The 15,979-nt window shown below is 39.5% G+C and overlaps 1 protein-coding gene across 4 annotated transcripts in view; it reads left to right on the forward strand.

The window, feature by feature from the left end:
- Positions 1-31: 31 nt before the first annotated feature.
- PDCD6IP (programmed cell death 6 interacting protein) overlaps positions 32-15,979 on the forward strand; it is a 34,525-nt gene continuing 18,577 nt past the window's right edge. For 2 of the 4 annotated variants that reach the window (XM_055804515.1, XM_055804519.1), the window contains exons 1-6: positions 33-377; positions 6,430-6,484; positions 8,256-8,325; positions 11,567-11,694; positions 12,256-12,409; positions 15,577-15,677. In XM_055804515.1, coding sequence (XP_055660490.1) covers positions 172-377; positions 6,430-6,484; positions 8,256-8,325; positions 11,567-11,694; positions 12,256-12,409; positions 15,577-15,677 — 714 coding nt within the window. In that variant the 5' untranslated portion in view covers positions 33-171. Of the gene's footprint in view, positions 378-6,429; positions 6,485-8,255; positions 8,326-11,566; positions 11,695-12,255; positions 12,410-15,576; positions 15,678-15,979 lie in introns of all 4 variants that reach the window. The other 2 variants (XM_055804517.1, XM_055804518.1) reach the window with 2 other exon arrangements.

Raw genomic sequence — 15,979 nt, forward strand, 5'->3', positions numbered from 1 at the left:
GTGACGATCCCGCGTGACGATCCCGGAAGCGCGGGGTACGGCCGCGGCGCGGGCGGGCGTCGGGCAGGGGCCGTGCGGAGCGGAAAGGCAGCGCCTGAGCGGCGGTCGACGGCGGCGGCGGCGGCTGCCCGCCTTCTCCTCCCCCCACCCCCGGTACCCTGCGCGGCGGCCATGACGAACTTCATCTCGGTGCAGCTGAAAAAGGCCTCGGAGGTGGATTTGGCCAAGCCGCTGTGCAAGTTCATTCAGCAGAGCTACCCGGGCGGCGACGCCCAGGCCGAGCACTGCCGCGCCGCCGAGGAGCTCAGCAAGCTCCGCAAGAGCGCGCTCGGCCGCCCGCTCGACAAGCACGAGAGCGCGCTCGAGACCCTCCTCAGGTAGGGGCGGGCGAGCGCGCGCCGGGCCGGTGCAGGCCCTCCCCTCCCCCGCCGCGCCGCGCTCACCCCCCTCCGCCGCTTCCGGTGGGGCGGGCGCGCCCCCCCGCCCCAGGTGCGCTGTGCGGCCCCAGCGGCAGCCCTGGGCCCTGGGCGCGGCGGGGCGGGTCCGGGCGTGGGCGGGGCGGGGAGGTCGGGGCTGCCGGGCCGGCTCTGGCGGCCTGTGGGCTGCGTGCCCGCCTCGCCGCCGCGGGCCTGTCCGGGCGCCCCCTCCCGCGCTGGGGTGGCTGGAGGCGGCCCGGGGCCTTCGCCGCGCCGCCTGGCTCCGCGGTCCTGGGGTGGCGGCGGGGGGAGGTCCTGAGCCGAGCCGCTTCCCCGTGTTTGCGGCGTGCCGGTGCCGGCTGGGTTAGGGTACAAGGGACCGACTGTTATGCTTCTCAGAACTGATCGCGCCTGTGTTTTGTGTTACGTTTTGCTGTTTTTTACATTACTTTTGTAATGTCTGTAATATTTTTTCTTTTGTAATGTGATTTTTACACAACCTTACTGCTTTCTTGTAGGTTTTGCTGGGATTCTTGTTTTGGTGTGTGCTTGTTTTTGTGTTGTGTGTAGGTTTTTTTTTTTTATTGTGTTTTTCTCCCTTGTTTTCCTGTGTTTAGCGACTTACTAATGTATTTCCAAAGTCACATCCTCACTTTCTACCTAACGTGCTTCATTTACTATCAGAAAGTTTGCTGGTGCATCTCTTGTGCCGGGATTATTGCAAGTTACGTGAGCAAAAGATTGATCTGTGCCTTCTGCCCAGTAAACTGCATAAAGCCTGCTTCAGGAGCAACTGCTCCGACATCTGCAAAAGCACTCTGCCTTCCTTGTCTCTAGAACGTTCATGGATTGCGGTTATTGATTTACTGTGGTAATCCTGTTCTCTTTCTCTAGATTAGAATTATTTTGAGCCCGTTTCTTTGTAGCTCATCTACTCGCTGAGGTCACTGTGATTCATTCACTAGATTTAATATTGGAGTACACGTTGCTATTTGCAAAGCTGGGGTCAGAGATTTGCAGTACCAGAATATAGGGTTTTTTACCTAGTGGTAGGAACTTTTATCCCTCTTTTAAAGAAAAAATAAAAATAGAGGTCCTTTTTAGGATAAGAAGTATTTGTAGACGTGACACATTTCTGTAGTGTCATGAACAAACAGAAATACATCTGATGTTCACTAGAACTAACTTATAAACTTAAAAAAATGAAGAGGAATAGGAAAGAAGTGACTTATTTGTAAAATGAATTAGTGATGTTTTTTGAGCTTATCAACCCTTTGCTGGGTGTTAAGGCTGTAAAAGCTATGACTGTACTCGTGGTGTTTTACAGTATCTTTGTAGTTTCCTGGTCTATTCCTGTTTATTACTGTGTATGCTTTTGAAGGTCAGGTGCATAAGAAGCTTCTATGAGCTGAAAGAAGGACTCTGCTAGCCACACTGAAAGGCGTATTTTTATTTTCCCTTGGATGCTGGAATTGAGCTTCCTTTTCTGATGGTGCCAATCCAGTTTGTCATTAGTTACTATCTGGAATCCCTGCTTGGCCCAGCCATGTGATAGGACTTCACCCTATCTAACAGCTCTACGCTGCTAAGAGCAGGCTGCCCTCACTTCAGTTCTGGCCTTTCTCTTGCACCATTTCTGGAAGGCAAAGGGTGTACGTGGCTTTCTGAAGGTGAGCAACTTGAATGAGTTCAGTGGAAGGTCGGGTGAACATCAGAGCGGTTAGAAAGAGGATAAAAGTAGTGTTGCTGAAAGCTAAGGGGCTGAGCAGGAGCTCCCTCGTTCAGTGCCGGCAGGTCATTAAATTAATTCAAGCCATAGTATGCAACTTCATCTCAGGTTTTCTCTCTGAATAATGAAGGGAAACCACTTGCAACTGTGTAACAACAGTTTTCCTTTTGAGTCAATTCATATGCAGCAATATGTTTTCTTTGCTGTTGGATCAGTGATCTGCAGGTGACTTCAGGGGCCTGGGTGCTGTTGCTTACTGCTGTTGAAGTAGTCGGGAGGTGTTGAGTGTGGGCACTGCACTGGTGGCATCTTACATGTGAACACAAAGTGATATTCCTGCTGCACAGGAGCTTCTCTCATAAAACACCTGCATTTTTAATTGTATCGTTTGAGAATACCTGTTCCCTTTACAGTGGAAGTGAGTTAAGATGAATAACTGAACTAACTGTAAATTAGAGAAAATAAAACATTCAGTTGGATGTCTTCTGTTATCCCTAAAGTTATCAGTGGTTTGCCTCATGTATGACCATTTATATTCATGACAATTGCTGGAAAAGAAGTTTGTTCTTATTCTGTAAGAATATTCTGACATACATTCTGTTAATATTCTGTAAGATGCAGTTACTTTAAAAAGTCAGACTGTTTGCACACCCAGAAGTTTGAAGTATCCAGCTGAGCTTATGATAGAGCACAAGCATCTGAGTGCCTTGCATTTCCTCTGAAAATTCCCTTACCCCTCCAGCTTCCAGTATTTTCCTGTTGCTCTTTAAGAGTTGTATTCAGTCTTACATTAAAGTTAACTACAGGAAGATTTTTGCTGGAGTTTAAAACTGGTTGGTTAGTGAAGTAAGGTTTTAATTACAATGTGGATACCCTTTGCATACATTTACTTCTTTGTAGCTGTTTATAGACCATCATACGTAGTAGAGCAGTGAAGACCATTTAACTGTTAAGAAACGAGGGCTTAATCTTCTGCTAATTAATCTAGGATTTGCCCATGGTTTTGTAACCTTTAGAAGCCTTGTTTTGCTGAGTAGTTTACTGCAGAATTTTTCTTTTAATAAAGAAATGAACTTAGTAGCAGCCCCATTTCCTAAGCAAACACTGACCAGTGAAGTGCATGGTGTGCTGTTGTTTGACTTATGAACACAAATGCTCATGGAGAAGTATTTGATATACACTGTGCTCCTTTTCACTGGGTAGCTGGTAAAGACTTCAGCCTGCTTCCAAGCTTGCTTTTGTTTTGTGAGAATCTGAGTGCTCTGAAGGTGACATAGGTGAGCTTGGTACAGGTGTTTCCCCTTAGATTCTGTCATAGCAGATCTGATTTAGTGTGGTTTTGGTTTTTTTCTCCACCCCCCCTCCCCGAGTATAATTACAGCTTGAAGCGGTGCCTTGCTTCCTCTCTTAATATTGAGGATTGCCTCGACTTCATTTTCTTTTTCTGGAGGGATGGAATGGTGGTGCAGGTTAAATTGATCTAATTTTGCTAACAACTCTTGCAGTTCTTTTAAAAACATGAAAGGGGAGATGTCTCATTTTTATTTTGAATGGTCAAATTTTCTGAGGGCTGAAAGTTGCAGTTCTGGTTTCCAGCTGTGAGTTCGGGATGCCAGTTCTTACCTAGAAGAGTGAAGGCAGATCATGGACTCTTTTATGTTCTTTTGAAGGAGATTTTTCTTTATGATTCTTTGAAGGGGGAACAGGATTTGAGGTTCTTAATGCAATATGTATTTTAATTAAATTCTAATCTAAACCTTGATTTCCAACTCATTTGGCTGCTGTAACTCATTTTTACTAGAGTTTAGGAGGGTGTAATGCTGGTTTTGGTGAAAGATTGCAGTACTTCAAGGATTAGATCTGTGCTGCTGCTATCTGCCCTCCCTTTCATTGCTGTAGTAGGAGCTCAGGCAGTTGATGTATTGACGTGGTTTTCTGTAGTTCATCACTTGAAACATGCAATGCTCATCTGTGTGGTGTGGCAACTTCTGTTTGTGTCTTGGTAGTTCGATTACTGTAAACTTTGTTTTCCTAACACTGTTATGTTTACTCTCATCCTTCAGTGTGTAACTGACATGCACATCAGATGTGGCCTTTCCTTCGATACTTTTCTTTGTACTGCTAGTTTTATGATGTTTTGTGGTTAATGCCTTTACCACTTTTTTAAATGTTTAGTTTATGTATACCATTATTTTTATGTATCTTTAGCTACTGCTAAAAAAAACCCTAAATGATTTTACATGTGTTTGGTTGTGGTTTCTTTTTTTGGTCTGCAGAGTTTTAAAGACTTCTTAAATCTTGAGTAGGATTTCAAGTTCTTTAATTAGATGAAATGACATCGTATGCTTGAAATAGTAATCAGAATAGTAACATAAGTTCTGAACCAAACAAAAAGCCCTGTGTTGCTGGTATTCATTGATGTTAAATGTAGTAATGTGCATATTTGGGAGGAACATATCTCCTTGGCTTATTTTCCTTTTCTTTGTGGTTCTATTGACATACAAAGAATAGTCTGTTTGCAAACAGACGCTGCTTAGGCGCACCTGACTTCACAAGGACATTTAACAAGCTTTGCTTCTTGACTCCTCATGGCAGATAAGGACTAGGTGATGGTGAAATGTAGGAGGACAGCTCTGCTTTATTGTTGTCTTTTGGTTAACAAACTAAATTGAGGCGGGAGGAGGCAGCATGAAAAATCTCCATTTCTTTGTGATGCTGCATGCAAGTAACTTATGTTGAAACCAGGCCAAGGCAATGAAGGAAGTGAATTGTAAATGTATTGGTTGCAGTGATCTTCAGTGCAAGTTGTTTTCTGTTTGTGGTTGGCTGGTTTTTTTGTTCTGGTTTTTTTTTTTTTTTTTTTTTACTATACCTTTCACAGACTTTTTAAGTTGTTAAAAGTAAAAACTATTCTTGATTAAATTGCTGTCACAGATAACCTGCAGATTTTTTTTTTTTAATCTTGGGAACAATTTCTTTCAACTCAACTATTAGTGAAAGTCCTGCTGGGTTACTGTTGCAGATTATTGTAGTTTTTGATACGGTTTATTGTGTCTTAAACTGCAGTGGTGGCTCAGTTGAAGTCAGAAACCTGTAGTATTACATATGTTGGCAGATAAAATTCACTGAAAAATATGCTAACACTATTTTAATTGTTGTGTATGACTTCTAAAAAAATATGTATTGCCTGCAGAATGTAGGCCTTGTACATCTGCTTCATGTCTACATCAGTAGTGATGAGTATTTAATAACGTAATGTAAAGAAACAGGAACAATGTTAGCCCTGTTTCACAGACTGTGAAACTCATTATTACAAGGTGTTTTGTATATTGGAAATATAAATTCTTAAAAAAAGAATTTGACCAACATAATTTTGGGTGTATGCCCATATGGCAAGTGCTCCAAGGAGAATGTAGGAAACAGGCTTCACATGTTATGTGTTCTCAGCAGTTGGCAGACGTTTTAAATGTTTTTTAAACATTTTCTGTTCTGCATCCAGCCTGTCATGTTTAACAAGTGTTGCAGGTGTAGGGTACAACTCAAGAAAACTTTGAATTGCTCGCTGTTGCCTGGATAGATTGTGTGAAGGGACTGTGCTATACTTGTTGTATTATCTTTCTGGCATTCTTCCCTAAACATCTTCCACTGTGAGTAGACAAAATATTGGCACAGACAAACTTCTGGGTTTAGTTCACTGTGACTACAATATACTCTAATGAAAACCAAGCTTGCAACTAAAGAATTTGATCAAGGATTAGGTTCTCCAGTTGGTACTGTGCAAGGCAAATGGCATCTATTTTAAAGATGTTGACGTTTAAACAGATGAGTCAGGAATTGTAGGGGAGTGGAATATGATGTTCAGATCAAGAGACTGCAGTGTAGCTTGTTAATGTTATGTTAAATGCTGTACTTAATTTACTTTTGCAGCATGACTTCATGTCTGATGGACTCTTTGTCTCCCTGCATGTATTCAGGGACTTCTTTGTATGAAATTATTTTCTAATCCACCCTCTGTCAGAAAGTGGAATGGGTCAGCTTTGTCTGTGCTACTCTTCTACTTCTGAGACAAGGTTTCCATGTTATTGGTGGCAGTGTACATGCTACTGGACTTGTTTCTCTGCTGAAAAAAGTCCCTTTAGGCAAAATTTCTGTCTGTCCTGCAAGTCCTCCATAGTTACAAATGTGCTTCACAACTTATTTTTGCACTCTTTTCCTCATGTGCCAGTGTAAGAAACAGGACTCTTAATTTTTTTTATCTAATGGCTGTTAATTCCTTTTTTTTAGATACTATGATCAGCTGTGTTCAATTGAACCGAAGTTTCCATTCTCTGAAAATCAGGTAAGAGAACTTATCTAACTATTAAACTGAATCATGGCAGCAATGAGAGATGATTTCCAAGCCTGTACCGAACCTGCTAAACAGTACTTGTCTTGGGCAAGGCATTTAATCTCTTTGAGCCTCGTTTTCCTAATCTCTGTTTTCTGGTCGGTGCTCACACATAGTCTATACTGAAACTTGACCTCTAGTTACCATAATTGTCTTTATTTTGACTTTGGCTAGTGGTCATTGCAGTTTAGGTCAGAAAGGGCTGTGCTGTGCTGATTCCTCTTCAGCTCTCTTTTTCCAAGAAGTTTATGTCATACTATGTTCTGAAGGCATCTTAAAACATAATTTCTATGGGAAAACCTTTAGTAACGAGTGGAGTATGATCTTTGGTTTTGGAAGTAGAATGGATGTTGCATTCACAACAGGTAACAGAATATGCCACTTAAGAGCTGACCACTTTATTCCTGCCTTTGCTTCTACAAATGATGTAATTTTTGTTTAGATATGGTGTTAATTAATTTTTTTCCCCTACCATATTTCTTTAGAATCCTGTCTCTAAGGAGAAATTCAGTGTAACTGCTGCCTATTGAAATCTTCCTCAGGTGGAGACTGGAATAGAATTTTAGGCTCCGCTGTTTTGGTGGAAAAAGATGCAGGTTTTCTTTGGATGTGTTTACAAATAGGACAGAATTTACATTACTTTAATGACAAAGTCATTTGAATGGTAATGTTATGATTAAAAGAAAAAGTGTCTTTCAGACTCGCAGGTTACAAGTAAGGGATTAATTTTAATGCAGTTCAAACTGATTTGAGTTTTACATGTAGCTGCGTTTACCTGTAGCCAGAGCCAAGAACTGCACTTTGTTTTTTATCGTGTAAATGTTTTGATACGGTAATCGGAAGACCTTGAGACATGGAAAACTGGAAAGCTTTAAGAGCAAGTTCTGCAAATCTGTAAACTGTTCCATGAAAGGGAAGTAGTAGTCAGTGGAAGTGGCAATGAGCAGCTGTTGACCAGAGCTTCCTGTGCTAGTGTTCCTGCTAGAGGAAAATACATTATGAAACAGTACAGTGCTCTTTCTGCAGTTACTTCTTCTCTCCCCAGCCACTTTAAAATGAAGAATTTTGCTGTCTTTTCTGGTGTGATGCCAGTTGCCTTCAGCTAGTTTGACCAGCTGAATAAGGAATCAGATTGTGGAACTTCAGAGCCAATTCTGTGAAGCATTTGCATTGTCTATGAAATAGATGATGAAAGTGTAATACAAATGACACTGGTTTTACTTACAGTCAGGAAAGAGAATGCATTTCCTGATAATGCTGCTATTGAATTAACTTATTAAGATGAGTGAATTTTGGTATTACAAAATAGTTCCAAATATGCTAGTAATTTGGAACAGTGGAAACTGCCTGGTTGAGTGGTTCCCTTTTAACTGTGACTATACCAGACTGTTAAGACTTCTTGCAAGGGTAGTATCTTGGTTTGGAAATAAATCTATTTGTCAGTCAGAATATGAGCGAAGACGAAACGTTATTTTGAGAACTTCTGTCTTGTCTGCTTGAAATGTTTTGAGCAAACCAGCAGGAAGGAATAAAGGTATAATAAAATTTTAAGTAACTCTTGACAATTCCCTGAAATTTCCACAATGTTTGTGATGTTACAAGGAAATTAAATGTGTTATGCAATTCGAAAATAAAATGATAAATATGTGGATTTGGGATGTTTTCTGAAAATTTCCTATTTAATTCTGGAATTATAAAGATCTTTCTTTTTCACAACTTTCAGGTCTGTGTAACATTTACATGGAAAGATGCTTTTGATAAAGGATCACTTTTTGGAGGATCTGCCAAATTGGGTATGTGAATGTACAGAAAGTGCAAGTATTAAAGATACAAAATTTTGAGTATGTTTTTATATAGCTGAGTTGTTAATAGTCTTTCTAGTATTCTCAACATAGCTTTCAAATGAGTTCAACTATATTGGTAACAAATAACTCACTTTGACGTGGGTAGTGAATAAATGGGCAACATGGAAACAATTTCTATAAAATTGAGATTTAATATTAGTTTTCTGGAGGAACAAATAGATGTGCAGTCTGATAATAGGTGTGCTGTCTGCTCCTCCGACTTTTTCTGGGAGCAACCCTGACTGACATTAATCAAAATTGTTCAAGTTAACAAAAACCTACTACTGGAACTTAATGTTATACAGCTGCTCTTGTTCTAAATTAGTAAGATCCTCATGAGATGTGCTTGTGAGTGAGTGGGTCCCTTCCACAAAGAAGGGAGCTGGCTTCAGTAACCTAGTCTGCTATCACATGTTCTTCAAGAGAACAGAAGGATCTGCCTGTGCCCTGAAATTATTCTCCTATCACTTAATTTGAAAACATTCTCATACAGATTTGAACATGTAGAACGAAAAAAAAACCACCTGCGTTTGTTTCCTGCAAACATAAGGAATTTGAATCTATGTTTTGTTTTAGTCTTATAGGGACAATTCTGCACAGCAAATTGAGGATTATTAAATGGATTTGGAACACTTGCCAATAGAGAAACTAAGACTAAATACTTTTCAGTGAGGAGCTGTTCAGTTCCGTGTCATCATTCCTTACTGCTTCTATTTATACCTAAGTGTTCTTGACTAGCATTGCAAGATGGTCATTGCAATTTTGAAGCTCCAGACAAAGCCTGAAAAAAATGTTACATATTCTCTACTTAGTTTTCTTAAAGTTTGTTTCCTTTATATAGTTCTTCCTTAGCAACTACTGAGAATCTTTGTAGTTTTCCATGTTCTGAATACATTTGCTAAAGTTGTGCTTGTGTGAACTGTGTGTGTAAGAATGCACTGCATTCTTATGTGTAAGTAGATAGTACACAGCTTTCCTTGTTTTATTTTCTAACTGTTCTAAGTCATCCTTCTGGATAATTTGAGACCTTCCTGAAGATGCTGTGTTTTTTCTCAGAATTTGGTTGGTCCTGTCGTCTTTGGGGCTTGCACTTCATGGTGATTGAATCTTGTTTCGTAGTAAAGTTCAGAATATTATGACTTAAACATAGTCTGCAAATTGCCAGAGATTTATAATAACTGTGAGAAAAAGAATTGGTAATCATAATGTTGATGATTACCCTGAGAATTTGAGTAAAGGTGATGTTACAGCAGCTTGAGAAAGCTTACTTGTCTGTGCGCTAATTACATACTTGTCTAAGTAAACTGTGAGTCAGATGGCCAGAGATTTATGCAACAATCCATGTGAAATATCAAAGAAATTCTTACTGAGATGTGCATAATGCTCAGTTAACAAGCAATGGAATAAGTTGTATTTTGAAACTTTAAAGTAGATCTCAGGTGAAAGAAATTAACAAAACCAGTCTTTAGTATGTATCTTAGAGTGCTGTATTGTGGATTATCCAGACGCTGCTTTCCACATGAACTGTGTGTGTGTGTCTGTATTTCAGATCAGAATTAGCAGTGAGGTTTCTCAGTGTAAAGCTAAGTTTTCAGTTACTGAGAGAGCAAAATTTCTGTTGACTTCTAAGAGGAGGTGATCTTCTCTCCAGATGGAAAGTCAATGTAAAACTCCTTTGACTTCAGTGGGGCCAAGATGCAGTGATGTAACTTAAGAGTTCTGGCTCTCACTGTGGTGGCAAACTGTTTTCTTCCCATCTTCCCCCGAATCCCAAGTCTGTGTTGCAGGGGTAGCTGACATACTGTGGCTGCTTGAAAAGTGACCCAGTACACAGCATGGCGTGCAATCTGAAATATGTTGGCTTAAGTTAATAGGTAGAGCTATAAACAGATAAGTCTGAGGAAAATCTATATTGCGAAGCAGCTGTTCTTACTGTAGTAAATCACACTTGAGATGCCGTCCACAGTATAAAGTTATTCTGTATATAATTTTGTAATTCAGAAACTTTAAAGCTGTATTTTCTTGCCTTGTGTTTTAGTCTTTTGAACGATGTGTAAGTTGTACAAGATATTTTTAGAAAAATTCTGGAAAGTAAAGTACAGAAGAGGGATGATCTAGGTAAATTATGGAAACAAAATGGAAACACGGCATGCCAGATTCATGGCTGCTTGTCTGACAATTTCGTGCAGGTCAGGGAATGTTAACAGAAGCTTCAGAGATGTTAGATAAATGTGTAGCTGTGTAAGAAGGCTGGATGTTAGTGAAATGAAACACACGTGCCTCTTTAGTACTGTCAATGTTTTGAGGATAGCTTAAAAGTTTTATTTGTGTTTGTGAAATTAAAAATTCACTAGTTGAGTTTTCTGTGTTCTCCAAAAGGAGTGTCTAGACACTTTGACGGTAATGAGAAACTACTGTCTGCAGATAGATTTTTCCAGTGCTTGCATGTAGCCAATAACCTTTTGAAAGCAATTAATAGATACAAAATGGTTCCTGTTCAGGTATTACTGTTTCTAGAAGTGTGGGCTCCATCCTCTGGGACTGTGAAGTACTACAGGAGTTGAGTCTGGACAGGCTACACAGTTGTGTCGTGAGCACAAGATTTAAGTAAATGCTTAACTGCTTCAGTACACATAAACCCAAGATATTTGTCAACATTTTCAGTCTGAAGCAATAGCTTTGAGAGGTGAAAAAATTCCCTGCATTTCAATAGAATGTACAGAGCATGTACAAATCTTTGGTCTCAATGAGAGAAAGGTCGTTAATCTTGCATTCAAGATATGGTATGAACATGTAATTGGGCACTTACTGCGAAGTGATTAATGCATGGAAGTTCATATTTCAGATAATCCTTCAGTAATGAATGTATTTCTGTATCTTCAGGAGCCAAAAAGCTGTACTCTAAAGACTTTCAGATTATTTTGTGTATTGTATAGGTTTTCATACCACTTTTATGCCTCTTTCTGTAGTTCGTCATTTGAAAAATTTTGTGGAAGTACTAGATTACACTACATAAAGCCTTCAGAAGGGAGATGACTTTGATTTTATAAGTCCGGTTTGTTTTTTGTTTTTTTTTCTTGAAACTGTTGGTATCTTTAAGTACAGATGTGAGTAGTATTGGCCTCACCTAGGATGCTAGAGTACTGAAGTTTTTCTTACCAATATGGGTAACTGTGTGTCTTGATTGCAGCTCTGGCAAGCTTGGGATATGAGAAGACCTGTGTTTTGTTCAACTGTGGAGCATTGGCAAGCCAGATTGCAGCAGAACAGAATCTGGATAATGATGAAGGCCTAAAAGCTGCAGCTAAGCACTATCAGGTACAGAGGCTCCCTGCTTATGCCTAAAATACAGATTTATTAATCTTAGAACAGCAAATAAGTATGTCTCATTTTTAAAGCTATATATGCACATACATAAATATATATACGTATTTTTCCCCTCTTAAGTACAAAGGTGGATTGGTGAAATACTTATTTACCAGCTTTGAAGGATTGAATTCCATACAGTTCTCCATACTCCTTTCCCCAAGTGTGTTGGTAACTAATAACCTTCAGCTTGAGATTTAATAATTTTAGCTAGTATAAATTTTAGTTTCAACAAAGTATACAGTAATAATCTTCTTCTTTGTGGAATGCATTAAGGCTTCCATGTTGTTATGCCATTAGGTGTAGTCAATATACATTTACTCAGCCTGTTTTGATAAATGTCTCTGTGTAAGTGGCTTCAAGAACAGGGATTGTTTTTAGTGGCTATACAACAAATGGGAAACCACAGAGTGAAAAAGCTATTTTTTGTGTATTGTTGTACATATTATATTTGTAAGAGGAAAAAATATGTTTGGAAACATGAATGGCAATATACTATTTTGTTTTACTTAGTTTGCGAGTGGTGCTTTCCAACACATTAAAGACACGGTTTTGTCAGCCTTGAATCGTGAACCCACAGTGGACATCTCTCCAGACACAGCTGGAACTCTCAGTCTTATTATGTTGGCTCAAGCCCAGGAAGTCTTTTTTTTGAAAGCTACAAGAGGTATATATTTTTTGCTTGTATATTTGTGTTCATTAAAACTTCCTCAAAAACTTAAAAACAATTTTATGTTATTAAGAGCTTGCAAAGGGCCTTTCAGAAGTTTTTGTTTTTCCTTTACTGATTCTCCCGCCCTCCTCCCTTTGCAGGTTGTTAAACACAGGCTATGGATGCTACTTAAGGATTTGTCTAAGGTTCACCTGACAATGCAGTTGTCTTGTTTGCCTTTGCCTTTCTTTTCATGCCTAAACCCATTAATTTTCATCTTTACAAATGATTTTGCTGGTTTATATTTTTTAATTTTCCCCGTTTAGAACAAAAAGCCTTCTTTAAATGAACTGAGAGTATTAGAAATGGTGCACAGAGGGGTTGCCACTATTCCTCTCCTCTGTCAGGGGAGTGGTTTAATGAGAGTTTAGAAAGAAATGACTGTGCGAGGAGACAAAGGAGGTTTCTTAAGAGTTTAGGGGAAACAAATGGTGTTTTGATTGCTCTTAATTTCAACAGAGGAACTGTTTGACAGAGTCTGACTCTGACGATGCTCAGTTTATTTCAGAAAGTGAAATTCTGCAGGTTGAACAAAAAATTGTCCTTAACTGTTAAAGACTAATTGTGAAATACTGGTTCAGAGGCTGCATATTTTAATACAACTATTACAAAGCATATGTTTCAAAGAATTTTCCTGTGGAACAGTACTATCCTTAGTGCAAGATCTCTAACTCTTTGCTATTCTGTTTTGCTCTCTGTATTTACAAAAAGTTGTGCATCTAGGCATTACAGATAGCTAAAAGCAGAACTAAGGACATAGAGGTCACATGTGATTGCCCACCAACTGCTCTCTCTCCCCATGTTGTTGGGAATACAGTGGAGGAAGGTAGTGGTTATCATAACTGGGATGTTTCTTCCCTTCACAGGGAAGACATGAACATTCTTGTAGCCTACTGCTTTTTAGGAGAATCTCAGTGAGAAACTATTGTCTTTCAGCCAACTGATAAGTTATGTTTACTGGTAGCAGTTATTTTAGTATGTATTGCTTTGAAATACGTTTGGGTAACAAATGCTTGAAATTTCCTTCACAGATGGAGCAGCACTTACATATTTGTCATACAAAATGAGGTCTTTTGTCACCTTTTTGATTTCTTCTTACCCAAAACATGAAAAAGACAAAGCAAGGCTGATCCAAAAACCACGTGTGCTCAGTGAACTCAAGTTTTTTGTGACTACTCCCAAGACCAGAAGTCTGCCAGTGTTAGGAGGACATGAAAGTTAATAATCATCTGACTATAGAGGCTGTAGATTTTGCCAGATGTAGAGATTTTCCCTGGCTGGAAAGACATTTTGTGAAGTAATGTTTGACAACATGATTAGCTTCAGAAACCCATTTTGAAAGTGGAAATGCTTCAAAGTTTGATCTCACAACTCAAATTTAGCTTCTTGCTGCATTGGCTATTTACCTTACCTGCAACTTTGTTTTTTTCTTTTATGTGAGACAGTCCATTTAGTAGTTTACCAGCTGACAATGGTATTTCTGATAGCACTGAGTTTATTCACAAGTGGAAAGGAAGCAGAAGTGTTTGGCAGAAACCAAACTGGTCAGTCAAATCTAACTCCACTGCATAACCACACATCATTGCTTCAATTTCTGAGCCTTGCTTAATGTTTTAAGTGTCCCTAAATCTCCATATGTTCACTATTCCATGTCAAGGCTTCTATTGTAGTTGCAGTATTTTAAAGATACGTGGCTAAAACCTAACGCTTTTGGATGGTGAAAGATCTATCCTGAGCTGTCTGCCTTGACAAATGAGTCTCCTCTAATGTGTCCTTTGTTAATGGAAATTTAGTTAATATTAGTTAATATGTCAGGGTTGTTCTTGTCGTCCGTGGCCCCCGCCCCCCCCCCTTTTTTTTTGGCTTAGAGCTCAAGCTCTATGAAGGGAAGATGCAACTACCATACACTAGGTGGGGCTACAAGGACAGTCTAGTTAGATTTTACTTTTTTGGGGTTTATTAAATATTTAGTGCACTGGACAAAAACATTCTAGCAAAGGAGTTAGTTATTGGATCTCACAAGCTCCTTTCTCTCCATTTGTCATCTGGATTCTGTTCCACAGTGAAAAGATCTTTCTGGCATACTTTAAATGCATTTACCTCATAGAAGGTAAATGTATTGCATCGTAGCTTGTGCCTGAAGTGTTGTAGATACCGTGTGTGAATATGCTGGAATGAGAAGATCATTTGGAAATTCTTTTTATTTAATTTGGGCGATTAAGCGTACTCTGCAGACTTCTCTGCATACCCTGCACTCATGTTTATCATTCTGGCAGTGCATATAAATCACCCGAATCGGAGGATATTTTTTTGTAAGGGCAGTTGTTTAGAGTGGATGGCCAAAGTGCAAAGTTTGATTGCCTGCCTTCGCTTGAAAGGCTGAATTACTATTGCAGGCCAGAGATTATTATAAAAAGAGATAGATGAGCATGTTCCTGTTTTAACAGTTTTGGCTTCAGGAGCAGGGTAAACATGTGAGGCAGGGAATACTATTGCTGCTAGGCTCATGAGGCTTTGATATGAAGTAGTGGATGCCACTTGGAGGAACTGTGGGGTTTTTTTATGTCTAGGAATGGTATTTCTATGCTTGCTGTAAGCCAACGGTGGTATGGACTGCCACAGAAAGGACCAGTCCCTTCTCTTCTCTTGCACTTAAGCATATTTTGAGTTGGCTTAGAGAACAGATCCTGCTGAAAATTAAGTTTTTTTTTCCTAACTAGATTTCAGCTAGATTATTTGACTATGGCTGCACAAACGCTTGTGTGGCGCAGGGGAAGGGCTGGGAACAAGCTGCCAGAGTTAGTGGGACTGCAGCTTTTGTCGGCAGCTTGCCGTTGGTGTGAGATAAAGCATCACTCTTAATCCTGCATAAATGCCAGCAGCTGCCAGAAGATCTGTTGTACACCTGACAGAATCTTGAGCTTCATGGCTGAAGTAGAGAATCTGGAAACTGCTGCTGAATGTCAGGAGAGAAGAATGGGATCCCTCCTTTGAGCTATAATGTAAAGCTATACCCTTAGAATGCAGTTCTTTCTGTTTGAAGATGAAGTAATTTGCCTGTTCGCTTGTAGAAACTGATGATAATCATAACTGTTGTTTGTTTTCTCTCGCCCTCCTGCCAGATAAAATGAAAGATGGTATCATAGCTAAACTAGCTAATCAAGCTGCAGATTACTATGGTGATGCTTACAAACAATGTCAATATAAAGATACTCTGCCCAAGGTTAGTGACTCTCATGGAAACCATTTGGGATCTTCTGTTATTGTGAATAACTGTTATTGTTTACAATGTACTCGACAAAATACACCTAAAATGTATCCTCAAGAAAAGCTGACATATTGCTACATTTAAGGGAAATAAACCTGTAATTTGAAAAACAGCAAAGAATCTAGGAGGCAAAACATAGTGTGGCTTTTTTAAATAAGTAAAATCTTACTACATGAAGTGTGTTTACTTGCGATGCGTTTCTTTTGAAGTCAACTTGAAATGTTTGTGATAGCATTTAGGGATGCTTTCTTAGTACT

Source organism: Falco peregrinus, chromosome 5, assembly GCF_023634155.1.
Source record: "Falco peregrinus isolate bFalPer1 chromosome 5, bFalPer1.pri, whole genome shotgun sequence".
Classification (NCBI taxonomy): domain Eukaryota; kingdom Metazoa; phylum Chordata; class Aves; order Falconiformes; family Falconidae; genus Falco; species Falco peregrinus.